Source organism: Aythya marila, assembly GCF_965140915.1.
Source record: "Aythya marila genome assembly, chromosome: 3".
Lineage (NCBI taxonomy): Eukaryota > Metazoa > Chordata > Aves > Anseriformes > Anatidae > Aythya > Aythya marila.
Window position 1 is genome coordinate 6,985,256 of NC_139044.1, and position 26,603 is coordinate 7,011,858.

Here is a 26,603-nt window from a genome sequence, read left to right on the forward strand (position 1 = left end):
ACTTTGGACTTGAATGAAAAACATTTCTGACTATTTTGCTTTGCTATTACCTCCCTACCTTTTTTATATAAGTTATACTGTGCTTAGCATAACACAACATACACCTGTATGGTCATATCAAAATAACAGTGGTGCAGTAAAATAATATCCTACAAATAGACTTTGTATTTAATTTCCCATTCATTTGACAATGGCAGACAATATATTTCAGAGAATGAAAGTATGAAACACATTACAAAGCAGAGTATATACAGCTCATTAGTAAGTCAGGCAGAAAATTCTTTTTGTGGCAAACAGGAACAACTAATGGTTCTGAGAGCCTCGAGTTCTCTCCCCAAATTGGAATACAAACATTTCACGACTGCAAATATTACTCAGGCCTTGGAATTATGTTAGGCTAAAATGGAAAAAAGCTGCACCCTATGTGCCAAAATTAAAGCAGGACTGAAGACAATCCATAAGTGAAGGTGAAGACACCTTAACAACAGCTTCTAGTACACACATAATATGATGTGAATAATTTAAAGGGATTTCTCAAACTTCTCAAAGTATTGAGAACAGAGCAGATTATCAATATGCTTACCTTTGAGTAACACATGGTAATTCTTCTGCTTTCTTTCTCTTACAATAAACACAGCAGCAGAAACTCCACGTACAATGCTGGACTTCCTTGAATTTTGTTCTGAGCTTCAGCCAGAATACCATGGACCTGGAGCACTTGGAAATGAAGAGGGATTAACATGAGAACCTGGGCACTACCCCAAGGGAGAAAACGCGACAGTCTACGAAACAGGTAATAGCTCCCCACAGCACCACGACCAGGTGAGTTATCTGAGCAAACAATGCTTTGGAGCCAGTGACGTGGAAATTATTGTTGAAAATTAATGAAAGAACATTGCCTTGATCCTGGACCTGCACTGGTTTGGTAAGTTGAAATACAAGCTTGCATAGTGAAAGAAATCTGACCAAAGTCATTTTAAGTGTTCAGCCGGTTATAAATGAGTATAGCAACATGGAGTTCATTTTAAAACAACAGACAAGTTTCCATGATATAAATGAAAGGCAGAGTGCACTATCTTTACTGTACTTCTGCATCTAGACACACTGCACTCTGTGCTCCAAAATTTGCAGTGGCAAAAAACTTACAAAATGAGCAATATTGTTATAACTAGGAAAAGCTTGAGATAATGATTGTATTTGCAATACAGAAAATTATTTCAATGTTGCATGTGAAAGTCTTTTTCATGCAGAAGTAAGTTTGGTTCTTTCCAGCATACTGTGTACTCTTTGCAAATTATCATTTGAAAACCTTCTTAAGCTGAAGAACTCTCGTGGTAAAAATCCACAGCTGTATTACTGGAAGCTGATACAAAAACACTGGAGAAAAAGAAAAAAAATCTTATTCACCATTTTAAAAGAAGGAAAAGATTTTAATATGATGCTTACCACAACTAATTTCCTTCTCATGCTTTCAGCTTTTATTACAAGAAATATGCAGTCAGGGCACAGTCCTGTGTCCATTTAAACTAACAGCAAGATTATCCGTAACACTAATTAAAGTATTTTGGTTGACATCTTCTTAGCATTTACAATATTTGTACTTCGGGAACAAGACCAAAAAAGAAAGTTGGTGTATAACTTTGTGCAACGTTCTTAAAACATGTATTGTAAGTAATGTGTTAGTTTGAATTAATTTTAAATACCAGAAAACGTGTGCATACAATTGTGTATTTGTGTATTAACATCTTAAAACAAACCTGCTAAAATTCTCTTAATTTCTCTTAAAAGCCATACAATATTTAATTTTTTTAGGTACACACAGATAGAAACACACATTTAAAACTTTTTTATTAAAAAATAAATTAAATTGAGTATTGTAAATTGTCACATAAATAAGGAAACATCATGGAATTTACTAAATTGAAGTGCTTTATCATGCACTAAAACTGGAATATCGTAGATCGTCAACATGCAGATTACGTCTTCACATATTGTTGTCTTTGTGTGCTCAAAGGATCAACATTTGCTAGAAACTGCTAAGCTACTTCTGAAAAAGTGCAGCACTGCCAGCTCTAGCTGGAACCAGCCACAGCTGGGGTAGCGAACAGTACAAGGTTCAGCCTAAAACACAACAAAGAAGACCAGTGAATTTATCAGAGATTTAATATTCGGTATTGTAAGGCATCAGATTTAATAAATAGCAGAAGGAGCAAAAAAAAAAAAAAAATCAAAATAAAAGCATGATAGGAGATGATTTGAAAATATCAGAGACACAAAAGCAGGATACCCTCTGCAAATAACCTGATGTTCTCTAGGCAAGGCCTCAGTGTTGTGAACAAAAATACAGAAAGCTAAACGACTCTTGCTATTCGCCATATAACAAAACCAAAGTATTTGTGTATCACTGCTCTCCCTGACCATTGGATAGCTAGTGGTTATCATTTGCAATTACAGTAATTGCATCTATTCTTTGCTATTACTTCCCATACTTACAGTGCGCAACACAAACCTCATTCTTTTATCTCATGCAAACCACCCCAGCTCTGCCAACAGCTCTTGAATTTTTAAAGAGGTACGCTCTCCCTCCTGCTTCTGTTCCTCCTGAAATTTCCTGACCCCAGATCTCACGATAGAGCAACTTCCATGGATTAAACAGTTCTATAGGAGTCACCTAATAAAACACTATTAATTGTAATAGATTTTTGTTTCTTCTTCCAATGATATTTCCATGGCAACATTTTCACATCCTATTGTTGAGGGTGTTCTTCATTCCCCGCGCGGGTTAACCACAGGGCAGGAAGGGCAGGCTGTTGGTCAGCCTTTATTTTCTCTGGTCCTTCAGCAAAGGTTAGTTGAGGTCACCAGAAGCCAAAGGGTAATTACTTTTCCTCAACAGGGTTAAAGTCACACAGATTGCTATTGAGACAACTGTATGGACGACCTTCAGCTTTTTATGTTCAATCTTCTTTTCTTTTAGCAGCGCCAGCGTTAATAAGGATAGAGGATAGGGAAAAGCCCCACGAGCCGCACGCTGTGTGCATCTCCAGCAATGCGCTTTGCGGGTACGCTCCTGCCTGCTGCTGCAATTGGCATCAAGAAATCAATTAGGCAAGTCCCAGCCACACAAGGTTGCGCAGTGATTAAACACAAAAGCTATCAACAGCCAGAAAAAGGACCTATTCTGTGATTTCTCTGCTCAAATAACTTTTATAATTATTCCAACTCAAGAACTTTTTAGCAGGGCCAGCACCCCTGTTTGTCTGCTTTACCAGACTCAAATTCATCACCCCCCTCACTCGCTTCACTCGCAGTGAATCGGGATTGCGGTTTTAAATGGGGAAGATTTCAGAGCTCTGGGTATCCACCTGGCTCCTCCACAGAGCTTCCCATGGAAGGACCACCACCTTGGGAGCGTGGAGGGACAGGAGAGGGACAGGCAGCCCTGCACTGCAGGGGAAGCCAGGAAAACAATCAGGGTAACTGAGGACTCTGTGTGGATTCGGGGGAGGGAAGGCAGGCTTGCTTTCCAGCTGTACCCTACACAGAGTTGAAATGTGCCCAAATTGTAAAGCAGCGTACCACAAAGATCTAGCCCATAAAAAAATCACAATGCCTAAAGCCCACTGTAGGGAAAATGCAACTAGCTTGTGATGAAGACCCCAGGAGCCGAGTAAGTGAAACCTCAGCCATGCCCAGCTGTTACCAGCCACTGCAGGTAGGAGGCGAATGAAAAGCTAGCGGGTGTATCCTCCCTGGGGCTCTGGCCTGGGTGGCACTGGCTGCCTGGCCACCTATTCTTGTCCTTCTTGTGATACAATTATTTTTAAAATAACTATTAAAAGTCAGTAACACGAAACAAGGAAAAAAAAAAAAAAAAAAAGGGAGGGGGGGAAGTCTTCTTTCTGAACCTTAGCTTTGGCCCCATATCTTCTGGCTATCTTTTCCAAGCTCAGTGCTGATGAAATTAAATAAATAAACAACATAAGGATCAGGTTTTGATCATTACAATATCCATTATAAATTAGGGAAGAGCAACTCAGCTCCTTGACTGATGCATTTCTTTGTAAACTCAGCAGAAGTTATAAATAATCGCAATGCTGATAAATGATAAATGTAAGATTTGGTAATCAATCAATTCAAATGGGGCTAAATGGAAAAATAATGCATCATTTATATTTGGCTATATTGTACAGTATGTAAATTATTGAGTACTTGCTATACCACTTTCACTTCAAAGAGGTGATAGACAAATAGAGAATCATAAAACAGAATTATCGGACTATAGCCTTGTAACACTGTTTAACCATCTGCGCTATACACAACACATTGGTGGCACGCCAAAGGTCCTCAGAAAGTTTCTTCTCCCCAGTTTTAACAAGGGCAGATCTTTCTTTGTTTTGAAGTTGCACTTCCCCAGGCACAGCACCTGCTAGCTTCGAAGGACAAATAGTAATTCCTAAACAGAAATCATGTTAAACAGGGTTACAGACAATATTCTCAAATTAAGCATAAATGCATTACAGGGACTATCCACCAAGAAAAAGCTTCAAACACAGGAATTTAAGAGCTAAAATTTCACAACTAACTTAGACATATACGTTACATCGAACATTCATACATATAAGAAATCCAAACACCCTACGTAACGAAAACCTGTTTGGTAAAGGCACTCAAGCTTCCTTCCATTAGGGAATGACTCAATATAGCAGCCATATGGTGACGATTTGTTCTTAACTCTATTTGCAATCTTGCATTTCTCTACATTAATGAAGACGCTAAATTTTTGGAAAGGGAATTTCATTTCCCTTCTTCTGGTCATGATGCTGGGAAGCATGTCAGCCTGGGACAGCACACCAGCACAGGCTGAGGTGGCCAGCTTTCACTGGAGCACACCGCCACTAGGAAAGGGCTTCCCCTTGCTCTGACACCTCCCAGCAGAGTCTGGGGAAGAGCAGTGGGTCTGTGCTCTGTGAGGAAATTAGGAATTTCCAACTACTAATGAGCCATACCTTCTGAATTTCCCACATTTTCACTCTCACTTGAGTAAAGGCCACTGTTAAGAGCTGGTACAGAACAAGGCAGACACAGGAGTTATGGGCACTTCCCCACAAACTCCTGTAGTATTGGAAGTCCCTTCTGTCCCATCTGTTCAGAAAAAATTGGGGTTTCAGAAGAATACATAAACATCCAGGGATAGATTAAAACAGGGCGGTCCCAAGCAATTTCAGACAGCTACCCTGGCTTAACCTGCTCCCTTGGGGCTCAGAATCAACGACAAGGGCTGCGAAGTGCTGACGCTGGCAGGCCAGAGAGCCCAGGAACATTTATTCACTCTTTTTTCATCATTAATTTAGGATATATCGTATCCAACTTTATTCAGACAACATTCATATGGCCAAATGCAGGCTTTCATAGTAGGTATTGAATCATTAAAAACCACAGCAATACGATATACCAAGCCTTTTATAGATTTAAAAGTCAGAAATGGAGAAAAACACTACTAAAATATAAAGTTCATCTGCCTTTTCCTCTGGTAAATCTGTGGTAGGGTACCACAGTCATAAGTGATTTGTAAATGGTTCTTTGGATACATTTTGCATCCACAAGCAATGACCAGTAACAGCATGAGCTTGGAGAAGACTGACTGCGTCGGCATTTTTTTGCTTGGGAATCTTCTCTTGGGTTTCTATTTTGTCTTAATGAGCAGAGACTGAAAAAGAGCATCTCTGCAAACCGCCCAGGCTTCCAAGCCATGCACTCCTCTCCAAAGTACAGCCTTTGCTTATCGCTACGCTTGTGCTCACTTAGCTCCCAAATTACATAGGTTTTAGCTGAAACAAAGGGTTGGAAAAAACAAATGTTGAAGCTGTTTCCTGACATTTTACCCACTGCAACAGTTTCTCCTACAATGCCTCTTCTCAGCCTCAGAGTGCAAATACTTGCCAGGATGGGACACCTTCAGCTTAAAGCTCCTCAAATCTTCAGAGGGCAGACACCTCTCGAGCTAAAAGGGCTTTGCAAAAGTGTGACAGATATTTGCCACAACACTGACACAATTTCTTTTTTTTTCTGTAACATAGGGAGGAAAGAAAGATGTCCCAGTGGGACACTAAGGTGTGTGTGTGTGTGTGTGAGCTAGCAGAGAATCCCCTTCCTGTGCTGCAAGCGCAGGTTGCTGAAGCCAACCCACGCTGGCCACTAGCTACATCTCCAGCAGAGAGGGGATGGCTGTACATCTCCCTGTAACACTGTGAGTCACGAGTGTCCCTGCCCATTAGCTTTCTGATCTTCAGGTGCTTCCCTGGCCCCTGTAATTTCCATGACTACTTTAAGCTCTGTCTTTCCCATCAGTTCTCTCAGTAGTGTTTTCTATTCTCTGAAGGATCCTTCAGTTTGAATCCCTTTTGGCAGCTACCTGTACAAGGTCCTTCTTCTGGTCGCATCTGTACTGAAAGCTAAAGAGCAAACTCAGCAGCAAGACTTGGTATTTCATGCTAGGCCAGGTTCCTGGTTGGATTTGACACTCTTGGAGGTCTTTTCCAACCTAAATGATTCCCTGACTGTAAGCCACGTTCCTGGCTGCTCTCCCTCCATGCTACAAGGTGTTAGTCCAGTGTCAGCCCACTCCAGGCCATGCCTGGCATGATCGGGAAGAGCCAGCCACAATACGCCCTCGGGCAGGCTGAGCTGCCTCTCCCCCCTAACCCGACCCTGGGCAGCCGCTGAGCCAGCAGGAGGAGACGTGCCGGTGGGACTGCAGCTCTCCAGCACGGAGCAGGACTGGAAAGCCTCTAGATGTAGGGCTGAGCCTTCACCCTGCGGAGACGGGGTGATGCTGGTCCTAGCGTTTGCAGCGTACAGAGCAGTGGTGCGAGAAGAGCTCTCTTCAGTGACTCAGAACTGTCTCTCAAGGTGACTAAGGACTTTGATTTCCCATCTTTCTCACAATCATTCTGTCTTAAAAAACGATACACCCCCTTTCTACAAGCAGCATCTCGGGGCTACCATGTGGCATGAATCTCTCCCAGTGAAATTAAACCCCCATTCGATTCCAGCACTTCTCTGTCATGAATCCTACATCAACTCATTCCATTAGGAACAGCGCCTTCATTGAATAGCGTACCTCACTTCATTTGTTCAAGCTCCATCCCACAACCAACAGGAGACCTACATATCGCAGACCAGGTAACTGTTACAGCAGGTAACAGAGAAAGACACCAGTGTCAGTCTCATAAGCCACCTGCTCTGCTTAACCCCGTATGCCACAAAGACAGACATCCAGTGGACTGTGCTACTTGTGTGTCGCTTTGGACATCACTAGGAAAAGCAGATAAGGAAAAGCACAGACCCTGACCTGGCACTTACCTGCTCACCCGTGACAAGTGCTTTCTTCCACACTGTGCCCCCCAGCATCTTGATTTTCTGCCAGCTTTTAAATCCCAGCTAATTAGCAGGTTCACTACTCCTTATGATTTCTGACTTTCACAGTTTCTAATTAGTCCCTGCAGCAGTCTATTACCCAAATGAATTGTGATATTCCACTTGGTATGTTAAATGAAAATACTCAACATCACCATTTCTCCCTCAGATTATTTACCTCCTAGAGCAGTAATTTTGTTCTGAGGATAACACTTCTTAACTCTGCCACTAAACTGGAAGTCACTGAATGAAGAAAGGTAAAAGGAGACAAAACTGGGTTGAATATTAGCCCCAGTTTTCCTCAGATTAGCAGTCTCAGTTGGGAAGATCTGTTCCTAATGTTGTACTTAGCGATATCGCTGAAGGTCTCTGCAGCAGATAGGCTTGTACCAGCTGGCCTCGGTTCTCACTGCCGCGGCAGCGTCTCTGGGGACAATGCTTCTCTCCCCTCCACTGCAGCCGCTACGGAGTGACTCAAGCAGAACACACCAAGAGGTAAGAGATGGACAAAGACTGTCTCTAAATTCAGAGGAAGCTACATCCAGAGGCAAATTAAACTAGGTAGTGTAAGCCACTAAGTGTGAGGGTGGGAGGAAGGGACAGCGCAGGAAGAGACGGCATGGTATTTCTGAACATTTGGAACATGGTATTTCTTCGGCGTAGCATAACTTTCTGAAAGTCATGGACCCACCAGGTCTGCACGGGTTCAGCATCGCAATCGGTGTTCAGCATAAGCCCCAGTATCTAGCACTTGTCTCTGGTTAGTGAGCAATGCTGCAAAACTGACATCTTGGTATGATGAAGATCAGACGGCTTTTATGGGAGCTTGCATGGGAATGGCAACTGCTTCAGAACTTGAGCATGGTTTCCCCCACCTATTTGAGTTCAGCCTGAAGACCTGTGGTTGATGCACCACTGTTCCTTCTGGAAAAAGGAGCACTAATAGTTTGTACGGGCTGATTTTCTTTAGCAACAATAACGTGAGCAACTAGTTATAAATATTATTTACTTCCACTTTCATCCAGTGCAGCAGAAATGCTGTGCTCAACTTTATGTTGCCTGCTTTAAGATCCACAAACAAAATTTTGATCTCTTTGTACATTTTGTTGCACTGTAAAATAAATTTGTAAAACTTCTGGAAATTATGAACTTGAGACACTCAAACATGAAGCTATTTGTTAGGGAGAGGAGTTAGTCTCTGGACTTTTTGTCCTGTTTTCTCTCTAACATACTGCTGCTTTCCCACTGCATGATTTCCGATGCCTTATGACTGCAGAGCCTCTAAACTAAGAACTGCACCCTTTGTATTTTTTCCAATATTGCCAATTGCAACAATACTACAGGTTGTCTACAAGCAAAATGTTTGGGTTTTGCTGACAGTATTGTATCTGAGCTCTGAAACTGTGGGAACTTAAATTCAGGTTTGCAAGTGAGAGAATAGAGACTTTCCAAGAAAAGACTTTCCCACATTTCTTTCTGCTAGGCTTTGGAAACCTGTTTCATCTGTTGTGCTGTGTTTTGGCTGAAGACCTTTGTGTCTTCTGATTTGGGGTCTTCTTTTCAACACTTCTATTTTTGGTGTTCAAACGATCATTCAAACTCATGCAAGTTGCATCATCAGATGCAACCCAGGCACAGTCCAAATACTATTATGAGTAGTCCTCAGCACTCTTGCAGCTCCTGCACCTAATTTCAGGTCACAACAGCAGGAAGCCTTCACTAGGCACTGCCCAGAGCCTACAGCACAGCAGCAGAGCTTCACCAGGGTGACTCCGCGCAGCAGCCTGTCCCTGACAGCGGGATGCAGCAGCCACCTACAGGAATGGATGATGACATGGCAAATGCATAGTGAGGTCTTCGGTATTTTGTGGTTCAAGGTCTTTCTGTGCCAGAATCTCTTTCTATCAGGCTATATAAATACAAGTATAAACTGTAGTCCTTATATATATACATAAATAAGGTCAAACAATCCTTATGATCCCTTTTTGAACCCAGCACTTGGGGACCGGTTCCCATGAACACTTCCCTTTTATAGCAGACATGAGGTTAAGGACCCTGTTGCTGACTCTGCATTGTCTCACACCAGTGAACTGAGTAACAGCAATGAAGTCAAAGCCTGTCCTAAAGCACCAGAGAAAAAAGAATGGCAGACGTTTGGATGAGCACCAGTAGCACTAGACTCTTGGGCTAATTTTGTTTGTCTACCCAACATCACAGCAGCAGACTCTTAGGTATCCACTGCACAAAGCCTGTGATTAACCTGGACAGCTCGGCAAAGTGAAAATGGGTATTTATGCAGCATTTGAGTATCCATGCTGCATACTGAGCCACTGCTGTGTCTGTCAATGCTCTTTTCCCAAGCCTTTTTGTCTCTGTGTTAATTATGCCTTTCAGCGCTTCCTAAAGATTTAGTGTATTTTTCTTGTCTTCTTGCTCCATCTTCTCCTGCCCCCTTTATCTCCCCTCCTACCACCAGTGCGTCACTACTCTCTGCTCATCTCTCAGCTGTTTCTGCAACACCTCGCACCACCACACAGCTGAGCTGGGCCAGGCAGCCTGGCTCTGAGGACATACCTGTGTGGAAAACATGTCTTTCAAAATATAAAACTCTCTTCCTAACTAGAAAGTCATCAGTCCATACTGACAATCCAAAGGGCAGTAAAGTAAGTAGTACGTTACATATTCTTCTTGCTGCTAGTGCCATAAGAGTATTTTGCTAAAATCAGTGAGTTTAGACAAAACCTAATGACTAGCTAAATTCCTAACAGAGCATCTGAAGCATCTCCCTGAATTTGAGCATTTTACACACATTCACACTACCAACATTCACAGTGCTAAATCAATCTCATCTCTGTGTGCAATATTTTATGCCTGCAGGCACCTGTATTTCTGAACACCAATACATTTCTGCATGCAAACGAAGCAGGTTTACCTGAGCAGCTTGCTATTCCATGCTTATCAAAAAAGTTCTTTTTAGGTGCAGTTATGCATTCAGAAGCTTGCTTAAGCAGCACAAAAAATTTAACAGTCTTTTGTGAAAATCTATTGTAGTACGCATTTGTAATGGAGCACGTTTGTCCCCACATCCACTACCCAGCATTTGTCAAATACTTTTTTCAGGAAAGGCAACTATTAAGATGCAAAATCACTACTTTTTCACAACCAAAATGAATTTCTCAAAAGGATAAAGACTTTTAAACTTTTTGTCTTTCACTATTTACTCACTAGTAACTATGCATTACCTTCCTGTGGTAGCTGTCCTTGCCCACAAAAATGGGGAATTCAGAGAATCAGTTAGCATCTTTATCCTGTAGATCCTAAACTGTTCATATCCCCCCAGAACAAGTGATGTGTAGAAACACTACTTACTTAGCTGAAAACAATCCTCCCTCTTTCAGCATCCTCTTTAGTTAGACTTCTAAGAGCATTCAACATTTTACAGGATTTTTAAAACAGTATTTTCTGAGCAAAGGACCAAATGATTACGTGTAATGATTAACAACTACTGTAACAAAAACTTCTGTTCATTCATTTGGCTGTCAGCTAGTACTCTGGCAGGAGGCAAGGGGTTAATGTCAAAATACATCTTCTGATACCCCGATTGCCTTTCCTCATCCATTGTTTCCAACTTCTTTAGAATGGTCAGAAATTTTCTGCCTGAATAAACTTTCAACAGAAAACAGAGCCGGATGAAATGGAAAAATGAATAAAATAAAAATAAACTGTGCTGGCAATATAGAAAAGAGACCTGGTTAGAAAATTACAAATTTCTAGAGCTAGCATTTATTGTGGAAGTAATGTAATTAAAAAATGAAAAATTTTCCCTCTCTCAGCAAAAATTATTTAGAGATATCAGCAATGCCACACAATGCCACAAATATGGCAAATTTAGCTTTGGATGACTCGATGCTCAGAATGGAAAAGAAATTAACTCAGCTCTTTGGAAATCTTTTATAAAAAAGCTTTTGAAAATATAAAATCACTATGTTTTCCTAACACTATTCATGTCTCAGCTTTCCCACAGACTGAAATTTGATTCTAGAAGTAGTATTTCTCGCTAACACATAAGAGCTTCTAATTTTGACCTTCCGTTTTGATCACCCTTCATATTCTCATATTACTATTGGTAGCAAAAATATATTCTCATAAAAAACAAGAGTAGTGCATTTCAGTTATGGTTTTCTATTGATTCAGTTACACTTGAATTGATCTCAAATTGTTTCAAGCAACTGTTCTGCACCCAAAACACCACATGAACCACAGAAACCAGATCAATAGATTTCAAGTGAAATAATTGTTTTCCTTTGTAAGACCCCATTACTTCTTGAATGAAGAACTGTTTGATTGACCTCCAGGAAAGCAGCAGATGTGAATAAGCCAAGCACCTCAGGCCTTATCATTTAAAGGGAGGCCTTGAAAATTACAGGAAAGTACACGAACATGTGCTCGGTTAGCTGTGGGAAATACACAGCTGGAGAAGCCACAAAACTGCATTTTACTCTGATAACATGAGAGCAGTAGTACATGCACGGTGGACATAGACTTTTAGAGTTAGTCACGAACACACAAAAATATTTTACTAGGTAAAAAATAGTTCAAGGATTCTTGAGTGACTGGTTTTATTTTCACAGCCTGGGTACTAGTGAGTTCATTGTCTGGTGCTGAGAAATTTCACATGGCTTGCCACTGGACTCACTTTCTTCACAGTGTGTGAGTGACTACACAATTGCACTGCTTTCTGCGTGCAGCCATTTCCAGACTGCCATATTCAGACACACAAGGTAGGAGGCATAAACCAGTGCAGCAGCCGAGGACATCAGGGTGACCCCATTAATTCTACTGGCAGGATGCAGATTTATACCATTTTTTATTTTATTTTAGCTATTGATTGGGGTGCCCAAAGTGAGATAATAAGCAGTGCTGCCAAAGAGAGTAAGACGGGCTCTTCTAGGGGCTGGGTACAGCCCGATGCAGGGGCTGTGCTGACCTGCATGCAGCACAGATAGCCCTAGGGGATGACATGCTAACAATAACCCCAGGATGAAAATCTGCAGCACCGCACGGGGAGCCCTCCAGCTGCAGCCCTGCCTCTGCTCCTTCTACCACAATGCGTTTGCACCCCAGGACAAAGCCTCACCTACCTGCAACAGGCCCTTGTGCACAGAAGAGAGGCCAGGGAGCATCATCTCTGTCCACAGCCATGGGCAGGAGCATGGTGGCTGCAGGAACCTGAGCAGCAGTGTAACTGAAAGGGCTTGGAGGACAGAGCAGCGGGACAGGGGGGCAGGACACCCTGTGAGGATGTTTGCAGGAAGGTGATGCCAGAAGAAGGAACAAACCTGACAGGGTGGACCTGTCCATCTCAGCCCCAAATACTGAGCTCTCGCCATTATACAAAGGCTAAAATGGCACATGGCAACAGCAAAATTACTGCTTAGGCAATGCAAACACGGGTGTTCACCCAGTAGACATCAATACCAAACTAAGGTAAACATGTGCACTTACTTATAAATTGCAGTTTTCCTCAAAAATTTTATTTTTTGGTAATTTCTTCGCTCAGCTGATGTTTCCCCCCGACACACACACAAAAGTAGGAAAGTAGAATACAGTAGTGATGTTTTGTGGTGTTGCTCTCCCAAGTATGGGTCCTCTAGGTATTGGAAATCTTTATTTCTTCTAATTATATTGCAAATAAATGAAATGCTCACATTATGCCTTAGAATGTTTTTCTGAGGAAGTCTTGGTTAGCTCCTAGCACACATTAGACTTGATCTGGGCTTTAGTCTTTTATGAGCGCAATTAACTGCAAACACCTTGTCATAAACATTTTAAAAGGTCAAAGAGATTGCAACAATTTTGTTAAAGAGATAAATGGTCAAATAAAACATTGAATTGTTAATTCCCAGGTGACAAAAAGCTGCATGAGTCAGATCAATAAGAAGACACACAGAACGAATTCTGGGATAAAGGGCGGGTCAACCTTGAAGTGTTAATAACTTGCTCCTATTATTTGGCTCTGGCACATCATGTGTTCTAGCAGGTAACAGAGCTGCTAATAGCAAATTAGTATCCAGAGAATCACAGAAGTATAACTGGGCATCAGAGATTCTTGAAACAACAACAACAAAACACTATTTGAAAGGATTTAGCTCTATTAATACCAAGAAAAACAGTGAGTTTATAGAAGACAGGTAAGAGCACCTTCCTACTATTTCTTATCTAATGTGTTAGTCAACTGCTGGATAGGGCATACCCTTTGTCTTTCTCTCTCTCTCCACATTTTCTCCTATCAACCTTGTTCTTAATGACTAGGCTTTTATTAAACAGTTCCTGCTGAAAGCATACTGCTTTATTTAAGTTAAGAGAATTGTGAGAAATTCGTACATTACACAAAAATTGGGTATGCTGATGCGGATGTTGAGGTGGTCTGTACTGTCACAGCTGTTGTTACAGAGCTCGGACAATTTATATTAGCCAGTCTGCCCCATAGAAGGCATCAGTATTTGTGGAAGGTCAGCTACAGAAATTAGCATCTTTGCCAGATACGTGCTCATCTGAGAGGAGACAGATTCTCTTTGATCTTTCTGAAGTAGATGTGCTGTCATACCATTATGCTCGGCATTTCTGTCTGCTGAAAACAGTGGTTTATAACTATAGCTACGTTGTAAGCTAGTCCTTCTGTTACTGGGAAAATCATCCCTTTCTGTCAAATACTGACCATTCCACTCCAAATGCAAATTTGGAATTGAAAATATACAATTGGCATTTGGACTGACATTCGGACAAATTGAAATTTGGAAATTTAGGTAACAATATCAGGTCAAAATACTGGGTATGAAAGGGGGCTTTACAGAATCAGTTAGAAGATATAGTCTCTTTTCTCTAATTCACCCCATTCAACATGACATTAGTTGGACTACAGGGAAAGTCATACAAAACAGACTCCACTCATCTCATTTTGTGACTACCTTCAGATGAGATGACTGGTATTTTTTTTCAAATTGTTGAATTTTTCTTTCCATCTTATTCATAAAATTCCAACAGGGAGTGGATAAATGCCAAACATGTCACTTGGAACTGTTTGTTGAATGACTGTGGTCCAGAAACTGGCTCTTATTTACCAGTGAGGTAAAATGGGCTCCTATTTTCAGTTTATTCTTGGAAAAATATTGAGGAGAGTTTGAGGCTGTTGGAAGGAGACCACCTGAAGAACTCTCTTCTCAAAAACAGTTCTATTTTTTTAGACCCTTCCAGAGAGAAGGGTCTAAATTAAAAGGGTCTAAATTAAAATGGTCAAAATTAAAAGTCACAATGCAAATAAAATTATCTCACCATTATTTAACTATGGATATCTTGGAGTAGAAGACAGGCTTTTTCCAAAGAGGACTGTGCAACTCGTGGAACAAAAAATGAAGAAATGTAGAAGTCTATGAGGAATCAGTAGCTCCTGATGCACTGCAAAAAATATCTGCCAGCATCTGCGGGAAGGCAGAGGTCTGAGAAATTCAAACTAAACCAAAGCATTATTTAGTGCTATAAAATATAGACAGCGATGTCTATATTGATCCCACTGGACACTTGGAGCCAAATGAACATTTGAAAGGTCAGTAATTTTACTTGTGCCAAATTGGAATGCTAGTCATTTGCATAAGACTGCAAGCCAAATATCAGAGTAAATTCATATGTAAATTTAATTACGCCATACCTCTAAAAGCAATCTTATGTCATCTGGCATGAATAATGTTGAGAAAGCACATAATCCCATAAAGCATGCTGAACTATATACATGCTGTGATACATATAATGCAGAAAGACTACATGGCAAATACCTATTTTGTGAGCTTTATAAATGCCATGAAAACAGATTTTCCTCTGACAGCAAATTTTAAGGTTCTGTTGGCTACTCACTAAATGATTTCACAAATGAAGATAAACTCTTCTCTTCTAGTGCACCTCAGAAATATTTGTTAGGATTTACATAGACTGCGATCTAAAAGAGTTTATTTTTAATTGGGTTTAATATTAAAAAGAGAAAGACATGATAGTGTACTTTCCCCAAAAATATATATTTTCACTTTGTGTCTTCTAAAAGCATGACTTGAAATATATAGCACGAGGCCTCAAGGCTCACTCAATCAATGGCAGTTATGACACTAAAAATAATGGCAATGGGACATGACTTAGGTGAGTTTTTCTTTTCCTAGGGTATTTAAAATTTAAAGAGAAGCCTAAGAGGCTTCCACAACACAAAACTAACAGTACTAAATAATAATTACTAAATGGGTCTGTCTAACATGTGGAAGGAGACAGCAGAAGAATAATTCAAACTGATGTTAAAGCAGTATCACATGAAGTCAGCTGACATCCTTAGAAGACACATGAAGAACGCAAAGGGACATGAACTGACACCCTACCCTTTAGCAGCTCCTCGGGGATTATAAGCATTTCTGCAAAAATCCTGGTGCATTCCAGCCCCGTTCTTCTACAACTCAGGTACCTGGAAGCTGCCCCGATCCACTTTTGTTCCACAGACATCACCTCCTACACCACCCTTCTTTCTGAAGGTGTAATAGAAGATTGATGCAAAACTATACACTGGCACCTTTGGGAGTCTGTGCAACAAACTGCACTGTCCTTCAAGGACACAATGCAGACAGTGACTACTGTATGGACCTTCCTTACTTAGCCCATGACCCCTGAGAAATGAAGGGATTCTGCGCGGACAGCCTAGGGGCTAGCAGGGCATGAGAGCTCCCCAGTAACACTCCCTTCCACAGCGAGATTACAGGCATGCTTCGCTGCCTTCTGCACCCCAGGGTAGAGGAGAACGTAAAAAAACAAAATTACCTTTGCTCTTTTGTTGCTGTGATTGTGAAAACACCCATGTGGTGATCCATGGATTTCTGGCTAGCATGAAGATCATACATTGTCAGGCCTAGAAAGAAAGACAGGAAGATATTTTTTTCAGGTTGTCTCAAATGGCAAGGCAATTTAAGGACCATCCACTGTTGAAAAAAGAGTCCATTAGTGTGAGGGTCTATAAGGCTATTCCTGTACCCTAGATACAATTCAGCTCTGGTTAGCTATTATTAATGGCTCAATTTCGTATAACTCACTTCTAATTGTGATCATTTGATTACATCTTATGACATCAACAGCATATAGATGGGGTGCTTCAACATAATCATCCTAATATCTCTATGAAGTAGTACCACTTTAGTGCTGCTGTTTGCTTTATTTTGCTACAATCACATAATCTTCAAATAGTCTAGATTTTCATTAGAAAGCGTGTGCTCAAGCCTTATGTTTGTAGGCTGACTCACTCTATCAAACCAAAACCAAATTCAAGCCAGTCAGTTTGTGAGATGTCAGAGCAGCAGCAGTATAGAAAGTTTTCTCACATAACAAAAGATAGAACAAGCTCTTCTTAAAATCACATCTTCTCATCAATTTTTAATTAGGTCAGACATAATGTCAGATGCATTATGATTTGTATCACCTGAGATACAACACAAAATAAAGATACTCTCTGTTTTGCATGACATCCTTTTTACCAACACAAGCCACAGTTTTACATAACAATTTTAAACCGAAGTTTCCTTGGGCTGCCGAGAGATAGGAAAACAAACAGCACATCATACATGCCTTGTAGTAATCCTGATGGAACTCGAATGTAAGTTTATTAAAGCAAATACCACCTACTACAAACACCCACAAAATATTAGATAGCCCTGACTGACTGCTGTACTGCTTTAAATGCCTCACAACACTAACACAAATGTTTACAAATTGAATAATGTGATACTCACATAGCATACTAGCTTAACTAGCAAAGCTCCTTTCTCACAAATGCAGCCTGGTACGCTGAAGTGCAACTAATTCTCATGCGGTTTTATTAATTACATCAAACGAATGTGATTTGACCCCATAACTGTGGTCATTTTGAGATGAGAGTGCAAACTGCTGTGAAAGCGCACGTCTTATGCACTCCCAGCCTTTCTTGTTCCATTACCAAGCTCCCGGATCTCCCCCGGGACCCTGCTGGCAGCAGCTACAAACAGCATAAACCAGCAGGAGCATGCAAGGAACAGGTGCTCCGGCTTATTGCAGCTGCGGTGCGTGCGGCGGGGAGAAAAGCAATTGCTTTTGCTCCCCATCTCTGAAATAGCTACCTACCTGGAGATGTGGCGTTCCCCTCACACAATACATCCCTAAGGGTGGATCTTGCAAGGTGTTATACTCTTACACAGTTAAACAACCTGTAAGGCTCTTTCTGGGAGAGATGTGGCCTAAAGCACTCCTGTGATCAGGCATTAAATCCAGCCTGTAGTACATTTAACGGAAGATGTTCAGGGCAAAATGAAATATAGAAATGTAAATGTTGCTCGGCAAGCGGCTGAGGAGAAAAAGTAGCCACATAAGCATGCTCTGATCCCAGTATTGCTGTGCTAACACAGCAGCATAACACAATGGGAAAACACACACTTTACATTGTATCACTTGTGAAAAATCCCAATTCCAGTGATAAAACAACAGCACATCCAGCTGAACACCTCAGCTTTGGCCGGACATTTTGGTAACATGTTGTTCTGTGGCCGTACCCTGTTCTCTCTCCTTCCTTCCCTCTCTCACTTTCTGTGTGCCCTGTGAGCTTAGGGTGAAGCCCCTCAGGAGCGGGCTCTCTTCTGTTCAGTGCCACCCGGCACCAAGGACAGAGGCGTGTACGGCACTGTATGGGCTGCTGCCGGGAAAGTTAACATTCCAGCCAGACCTAGTACAAAATGACAATACCGAATTGTTGGGACTAAAGAAATGGTAAGGGGACAATAAAACTCTATTAGAGCTTTTGCAATCTGTGCTAAGGTGAGCTGCGCATCTCTTCTGCTAAATAACTACAGATTGAAACAATGCGATGCTAGTCAGTAGAGGTAGAACAACATAATGTTGTGAGAGGAAATCTAGGCACGTTGTCTGAGACATTTAAGAGTTTCTGTCCCGTATAGAGCAGCCTTAGTCCCATGGCTGCTCTAAAAGACATGGGCTAGCAGGCAGGCAGCCCTAACACTGATGGCATGAAACAGCCTTGCACTCCTTTCTCCCAGGTATAAGCAGCCACTGCGGTTCCTGGGAATTGACTCTAAAACAGCGATTTGTGCAGCTAAGAGGTGTAAATACCTGGCCACACCATGCAGACATGGTAATCACGCTTGCAGAGCAGCTTCTTACCCGGCCCTCGGCGCTGCCAGGCCAGGACATTTCTTTTGCTGCATTCCTATTTCCACGTGTGCACATGTGACTGTAATACCCTGCAAAAACCCTGTTTCGATGAATTGTTAGCAACATGTTAAAGAAACATTCATTTGTGTCTTCAAACTTTGACCGAATTCAGAACAGGTGCCAATTCAGGGCTGAATATAAACTAATGAGACATAAAAACGTCCCTTTGGTAATTCTTTTACAATGCAGCAGGGGGCCATTTCTTCTCAGCCAGCTCCTCTTATTAAATGTCCATCAGCGGGAAATTTGGAATACCCTTTAAGAGTGTTTCTTTAGGGAAACAGCTGAAACCCCTGAACTGTGCATCACTTCAGCACTTGTGCTAACACCACCGCTCACGTAACTTCATTTTTCAGCATCATCTTTTCAGCTTTGGGTTTCAGATTCTCTCCCACTTCCTGAGGCACGTTATATACCTGTTTTTAAAATCTTAGAGAGCACAGAATAATTTGTTCTCCTGCCCAGCATCTACAGAGTTATTTGGGAACAGCAGGATTTCTTTAATGCTCCTTATTGAATTTCTCTACTTTCTCATTTAAGTGTAGAAAAGCAACTTCTATTCCGCACCCCTCTCAGCAGATTGTAGTAAAAGAGGAAAGCAGAAAAAAAAAAACAGCAAAGCTCTGACAGATGGTACCCAGCGTTTGACTCATGCTGGGCTCAGCAGGACCTATAGTTTAGAAGGTTAGGACTGTCAAAAAGACTCTGCTTATCAAGTGAATAACAAAGTGTGGACTGCCAGGCTGTTTCCTATAGAAAACTTGTGTTTTGCATGTAATTCTCTGCTATCTTTCTGATGCTTCCGAAACTTTTGAGGAGCAGATGCATGCTTTTCTATTTAAGAAGCAACTGGGAAGCTGCCATCCTAGGAGCAGCCGGCAGCACGGCAGGCCTGACTCGTGCTAGGGTCAGCGCTGCACTTCGGGGACCTCAGAGGGGACCAGAGAGCAAAGGGAAAACTCTCCTTCTTCTTCTCCTTCTTCTTCTTCTCCTTCCTTTTCATTGTCCTTCTTTTGCAGTCAGTGAAAAGTTCTTCTCTTAGATTACTGCCCCGGTCTGAGGATCGCTTTAGCGAAGTCACTGTGGTAAAACGTGAGCAAAGGCAGAAAGCTCTGAGCACAAAGCAGCATTTACCAGGCTTCTTTTTAAGTCATTTCCAAGCTCATGTCAGTCAGCATTTATCCCGGCACAGAAGTATCTGAAGTGACTACAAATGTTAGCGAGCAGACCTGAAAGCAATCCTGAAGTCTGGAGAAATGCAAACACAAGGTTAACAGCTCGTCCCCATGTTTGCTGGTAAGTCTGGACTTTTAACATTGGGGCCGGGGGGGGCTTGCTGGTAAATGTAGTGTTACAGTGAATACGTGACAGGCACTGCTATTAATCACCGCTACAGCACTGTAATTATTCTTTTTTCTCCCCAAAATAACGCCAATTAATTTGTTAAACAAGAACATTGCTTTAGTCATAAACTGGTACCAACAGTTAGCAGCTGCTCTTCAGCAGTTAGAATTAATGAGAAAGTAACTGTACAGCAAGAGGCAGCCTCTTCTCTGCCAACACTCGCGCCTCTGTCATTGCCTCATTCGCTTCTTGTTCAGGGCTGTGAAAAATGAAACGAGTGCATTGAGTTTTCAAGTTTAGAGAATATAATTAATTCAATGTGGATTCATCACTGCTATGTCTGGATTCTAAGCTGTTTTATGAAAGACTTAGAGCTAGTTTGGTACCACATGGGCACGGAGGAGGAACTGCTCCTGGTTTACAGTGAAACAGTTGTGGGCATGGCGAGCAGTGCGACTACACAGACATCAGTAATTTTGGTTACTCTGCTGACAGCAAACCTGCAGCATGAAAAAACAACTGTGTGGTCAGAAATTCTCTCACTGTAATTACTTACTAATTAATATCACATTGATCTTAAGGTTAAGCTAAAGCCAGTGCGATGTGCCTGAAGCATATAGCTCCAGGCATGTTGTGTCTGTGTGTCAGAGTGTTTTTACCTGGTATCGACATCAAAAACTTGCTTTGAGTAAGGCAATGAGCAGAGAGGGTATCTCTTTCATTCTCCACTCCCAGGGAAAAATTCTGGCCTGAAATGTAGTTAATTAATTCAAGTGCTAACTTATTTAGGCAACCCCCTCCTAAAAAAGGGAGGGGGGAATAGGCTGAGCCTACAGCCTGTTGCTTGTTGCCCTACCTGACCTCACTTGGATCAGATTCCCTTCCCCAGTTCAAACGTCTAACAGATCGTGTAGAAATCACAAGAGGAAGCGTTACATACCCAAAAATTTATTTTGCCAGTTTTCATGTAGTTCAGCCATAAGCCCAGATGAAAGAAGTCCTTACACAATGTATTTGTGAAACAGACCGAAAAAAAGAGCTGTTTTCTCCCCCAGCGCTACAGGACGTGTATGCTGTATCCCAGCAGAAGCTGTGATTCCCATTCCCTTATTCAGCACAAACCCAAGGACATACACAGCTGGCTCAGGGAACAGGCAATTTTCCTTCTGGCCCCAGGCTCAGCACCGCTGGGCACAGAGCCCCCGGCAGCAGCTCTCCAGGAGCTGGTGGGGGATCCCTCGGGCTGCGCCCAGCTGCTCTCTGATCCCGAGGCATAAGGAGCCCTGGCCCAGGAGCCCTTTTCCCTGTCCCAAGGCAGGTCCCAGGGGGGGCTTTGCCATAGCGCTAGGGGTCAGGGCAGGGAGCCGCCTGCCAAAAGAGGGGAATTCCCCTCCTCAGGAGAATGTGGAATAAATTATGACATTGGCCAAGATTCTGTGGTTACTCACCAGATTCACCTCTGAGTTTAGTCCCATGGACATATACACAAACCAGTGACAAGTGATTCTTGTCACGAGGTGTCCACCAAAAGACAGAGCAACCTAAATGCAAGCTCCTATCTGTAGCCAAGAGGTGATGTGGAACAGGGAGAGGACGAGGAAAGATTTTTCATGGACAGACACAGGAGGGAAGCTGGATTAAGTCCACAAATAAAACAAAAGCTAGCAGCCGAGTAGCACTGACTACTTCATACATGAATGCCCAAATTTTTCAGCATACATGTACATCTGTCACAAACTGAAAAATCAGCATTTTAATAAAGAGCCACAGACACCACCAGTATTGGAAAACAGAGCCCCATCCACACCTGCACTTTAGTAAAGGATGGGCTGTTTTCAGCTAGATAGCAACAATTTATTCACTTTCTTATGATTACATGACCAGTAGCCTCTAATTCTTCACTGCTAAGTATCAGTTGCAAAAAATACATATATATAAAGAAGTGCTCTGCTGCGAGCAGCAGAAACTCTGTCCTCCCTACCTCCACATCTGTCCAGGGCACAGCTACGTATCCAGGCTACCAGGGAGGTATGTGCTTCCCAACAAAGGCAGCAGATGGGCCTGCCCAGGAACACCTTCCACTTCTGCACCTTTGACAAAACTCTATCTACAAACTGTGACATTAAATAAGTTCCATGAATGAAGGCCCTGAATGCTTTCCTTTTTCTCCAGATACCAAAAAATAAAGCAAAAAAAATAATTATTAACCATGATCCTGAGGGCAGGAGCCTGCCCACTGGGTTGAGAGCTAATTTCATTAAAATCGGGGCCGTCTCTGTAGGAGCTCGGGAAGCACGGTTCCATGCCTGGGTAGCCACCCTGCACACCACGGGCCTGCTGCTGTCACGCGGTGCCTTCTTCAGAGCTGCCCTCAAGCTGCCAACACCACCGAACAAGTCCAGGGTGGCTTAGAAAGGGCAGAGCGGGGTTTAACCACTGCTCACTCAGACGACATGCCTTTTATTAGGAGCATCACAGAACGTCATTTAAACGTTGTTTTTATTTACACCTTAATCAAAGTAAACATGCAAATAGCTTCTATAAATTTTATGAAACAGACAGGAGAGGGAGCTCTCTCTTCATCCCACTAGATTATGAATGGATTTTGCTGAATAGATTAAAATCTAACCACATTTTTATCCTATGTCACATGCTACTTCTTGTCATTCTTTTGTCCTGGGACTGTCTGCTCTTAACAAACAACTTTGTAACACGAAACATTCCTGTGTACCACAGGACATTTTTGGGGGTGAATGCACTAAGTACATCATAAAGGCACTTTTAATTTTGGTATAGGAAAAAATGAGGATGTAATTCCTATTTACAAAATTCTGCTTTCCTACTGACTGGTACATATACAAACGCATGTCGCATGTACGTGTGCATCTTAAGTGTACTTTGTCACTTTCCACATTAAAGTAGCAGGCAAGTGATTTTTTTCATCATTGTCATCATCAGCATGCTCTCCGATAATTTGTATTCATCCTGAGATCTAGCAAACCAACCTGAGATTTCTGGTCCATTCAAAGTGCATTTTTAGGATAAATCACTGAAATATCAAATTCAAAAGAAATACCTACAAGCATATAAACAAGAAAAAATAAACCCAAAATGAAAGAAGTCACGGTAATCTTCCTGCTTGCATGTTCTCACTGCGTTTATTTGAAATCTTCTTATCATAATATGATCTTAACTCACATTCTGAAAAAAAAAAAAAAAAAAAAGACAGCAGAAATGCTTGTATCAGCATCTGGATATAATGCTCAAAATCAAACTGTGAGTTACATCTGTCTCGTAAAGGCTATATAATAAGATTTACTTAATCCATTTGAAAGAAAAAAAATGTTTTTGTCCCCCAATTTGTTGCGACATCTGAAAGTTCATGAGGTTATGACCCCTCTTTAAGAAAGCATCTTCTACCACCTGCAAATACCCTAGGAAAGCAGGCTGAAACAATAAAACACGTGCTAGTTAACCGTTACCAGGGCAACGGTTATGCTTCAGCAATGGGAGGTTTCAGCCCCACAGTGGCTTTGTCTGAGGAAGACACGGCCCAGCTGTTACCGAATAACCATTGTTGTAGATCATCGGGAAATAGCAGGCCCTGCGAGATGAGCCCTGGGGAAGTTTCTGTCCTCCTCTCCACCGCAGGTACGGCTGAGATAAAGGGACAGGAAAGCAGGCTTTGTACAACATAAACCAAAACCAAAGAAGAGTAACGATGCTAAAACCACCCCATCGGTAGCCACTCGTCATTCGGTGCATGCGGCTCTGTCGCCTTCTCACTTGGAGGAGGATTTTTCTGACGCAATGAGCTCAAGTCAGTTGATGGCAAACACTGCAATTATTAATTACACAGAGCACCAGAAAGTTTCAGAGAAGTTACCTCTGTGCGCACGAGTGGCTCAGCATGCAGAGCCCGTGTTCTTGCATCAAAGCACTCGCTAAGGCAGGCACAGCTTTGTCTCCCTGTTCACTGTCATTTTCTCAGAGATGTGCAATAGCTAATGTCTCTGTCTTGAAACACCTTTTCAGTCAAATTTCTCAATTCCCTTTGAAATGGAATTTGGCTGACTATAGTGGTTAATTTTTAAGAAGAGACTGAGCAATTTAAGGATGTTTTGCAGGTTTTGTCAGCTGGGTTTTGCCTTTTTATTTGCTTTAACGGGGTGTCAAACCCTAGCGCAGAGCTCTCAGTAACAGCCACACGACCAAGACTTCTTTCTGTTATTTACGAGAGTCCTCCTCTCATTAATTAATTTGCTCGCTCACTCCAGAACTGGTTGCCGCTGGGTTGCAGGGGGGCGATGCGGGGCAGAGGGGGACCCGAGCGCAGAGACGCAGAGTCAGGAAAGGCAGCGTGTGCCCGACCAGCGGAGCACCGACATGCAAAAGCTGCAGCAAAACTGGGATCTTCTCCACTTTAGTCCTTGTACACAAAGCACACGCTGCTTTCGCCGACACTGAAGGGTGTGGCAAGGGGAAAATGTGGCTGTGTGTGTTCACTTCCACCATGCTAGGGCTCCGCTGGTATTACAACAAATTACGAGAAGGAGCTGTTCCCTAGGAAGAACCTCTTCAACCTCTCCTGATAATCTGCTTAGCAAGGACACAAGCTGGTTTTCATTTGTTTGTACTGTAAAGGCAGGACAAAAGGAAGGCTTTGATTCATGGATTTTTCAAGAATTTGGGACAAAACATCCTTTCACTTCCAGAAGACAAAAGGAAATAAATAGTGGTCTTTGGTCTCCATATAAAGCACATTAAGGATTTTTCACAGCAACAGACACCAAAGATCTTCCCTCATCCTTTCAAGTCTTTGGATCACTTAGCATTGGCAGAAACAAACCTCGTAAAATGCACCAGAACTGAGGAAATTATTCAAAGCACAATAACCTGAGGCTTTCATAGCCTCCTTTGCAGCTCACAAAAAGAGTCTTAAAATAGCTTACATTTTTTCATCTCTCAAATTTTTCGGCATATTTTTTCTCCCTACAATCCAGAGGTATCGTAATCCATTGACGTAAATTGTCTGTTCTTAAGTACTCCACTGTATCTAAGTCCAATCTTAAGGACTGAATTTGTAGCTTGAGCTGCCTCAAATCATTGCAATTGCACACAGAGGATGCAGATTGCTTTCTCCCCTCTGCAGCTACCCAGGTTTAACTCTCAGAACCGACTACCCAAGGAGGTGCAAATTCCATAAAGTCACTGTAATCTCTGAAATTTCTGCCATATGTGACTGACGGGCACTTCACCTCTTCCCCAGAGGCTGGGCAGCAATGTCCAGCTGCCAGGTGTGCTCACAAAACACTGCACACACACAAGGAAAAGGCAGGACCCCCGCTTTCAGCCTGTGAGGAGCCATGGGGGAGCCCAGCTGGAAGGCTCTTGGCAGGTCAGGGTGTCTCTGAATGCTCTGCCATTCCCTATTACAGGCTTATCTTGTAGAAGGTGACTGCTTGCCCAATACTACACCAAAATACACCTAAAATATACCCAAATCTTTTTTGTCCTGCATAACTTATGTGCCTAAATTCGTCTCTGCCACTCAGCTAAACTTGCTTTGCCTTCAAATCCAAATTCTTGTCTGTTTTTTAATATTATTCTGTTGTTTTGTTTTGTTTTTTTTTGTGTATGTGTGCTTAGTGTTTGGAATTAGCACAAATGTGAGAAGCTATAAAGTCCACAGTTAATCTCCTCTCACTGATTTGTATTTTTGCATTTTTTGTTTTATAAAGCACCCACACAATACAAGTCTATTCATAATCTGGGCCTCAGAGAATGCCCAATTAACATTTAAAAACGCACAACAAGACCTAACAAGTGGGAGAGTCATAAAACAGACAAGAATTACATTGGCTGAAGGGGAAAGAAGGTTAGCACCAAAGAACCTCCAGGTGACTGCAGCAGTCAAGGGGGTGGTGTGGTGATGACTAGAGACTAAAATGTTTTCTGTCCTTTCTTTCCCAACACCAACAACTAGGAAAAAAGAAAAAAAAAAAAAAAAGGAAAGGAAAGAAGATAAACATTTGCAGAAAAGAAACCACTGCCATTCGGTTACAACCAGAGTGTATGTCAAGGAGGAGAGGGGAAAGTTAAAGTTTGCTGTAGAAGAGACCCAAAAAGTGGCAGAGCAAGGGGCAGGGAGATGTACTTGTTCCCAGGAATGCAGAGGAAAGGCAGTGTTCTCAGCTGTAGCCATGTTAAGTCCAAGGAGATTGTGAGGCATCCACAAGGCAGCCTGTGGAAGACAGGGATCCACACAAACTGTGAGTGTAAAGTATGTCGGAACCAAACAACACTTTATATATTACCCATAATAGTCATCTAGTCCTCCTGAAAACTTCTTCTTCAAGAACTTATTGAAAATTCATTTTAAACTCTGACATCAACCAGCAGAAAGAAAATATTTCTCTCTCTTCTTCACCCTGGATATAAGTCGCAGACTGGGAAATCTCTGCAGGCAAATGTGATGTCTTTATAGCAATCTCACAATTACCTGTAGAGATTCTACAATCTGGCATCTTCAGACACAGTAATTATAAAGTGTTCAGTTCTTC

At 42.0% G+C, this 26,603-nt stretch overlaps 1 protein-coding gene and 1 long non-coding RNA gene across 6 annotated transcripts in view; one reads left to right on the forward strand and one right to left on the reverse strand.

The window, feature by feature from the left end:
• The window catches only part of CCDC85A (coiled-coil domain containing 85A), a 136,346-nt gene extending 120,021 nt beyond the window's left edge, over nt 1-16,325 (reverse strand). Inside the window, exons 1-2 of one of the 3 annotated variants that reach the window (XM_082756231.1) lie at nt 16,267-16,325; nt 584-717 (exon numbers count right to left, since the gene is read on the reverse strand). In XM_082756231.1, coding sequence (XP_082612357.1) covers nt 584-598 — 15 coding nt within the window. In that variant the 5' untranslated portion in view covers nt 599-717; nt 16,267-16,325. Of the gene's footprint in view, nt 1-583; nt 718-7,365; nt 7,476-7,597; nt 7,631-16,266 lie in introns of those variants that run through there. The other 2 variants (XM_082756230.1, XM_082756229.1) reach the window with 2 other exon arrangements.
• LOC309876224 overlaps nt 7,751-26,603 on the forward strand; it is a 33,680-nt gene continuing 14,827 nt past the window's right edge. For 2 of the 3 annotated variants that reach the window (XR_014317136.1, XR_014317137.1), the window contains exon 1: nt 7,784-7,914. This is a non-coding gene — a long non-coding RNA (uncharacterized lncRNA). Of the gene's footprint in view, nt 7,915-26,603 lie in introns of all 3 variants that reach the window. The other variant, XR_014317135.1, reaches the window with a different exon arrangement.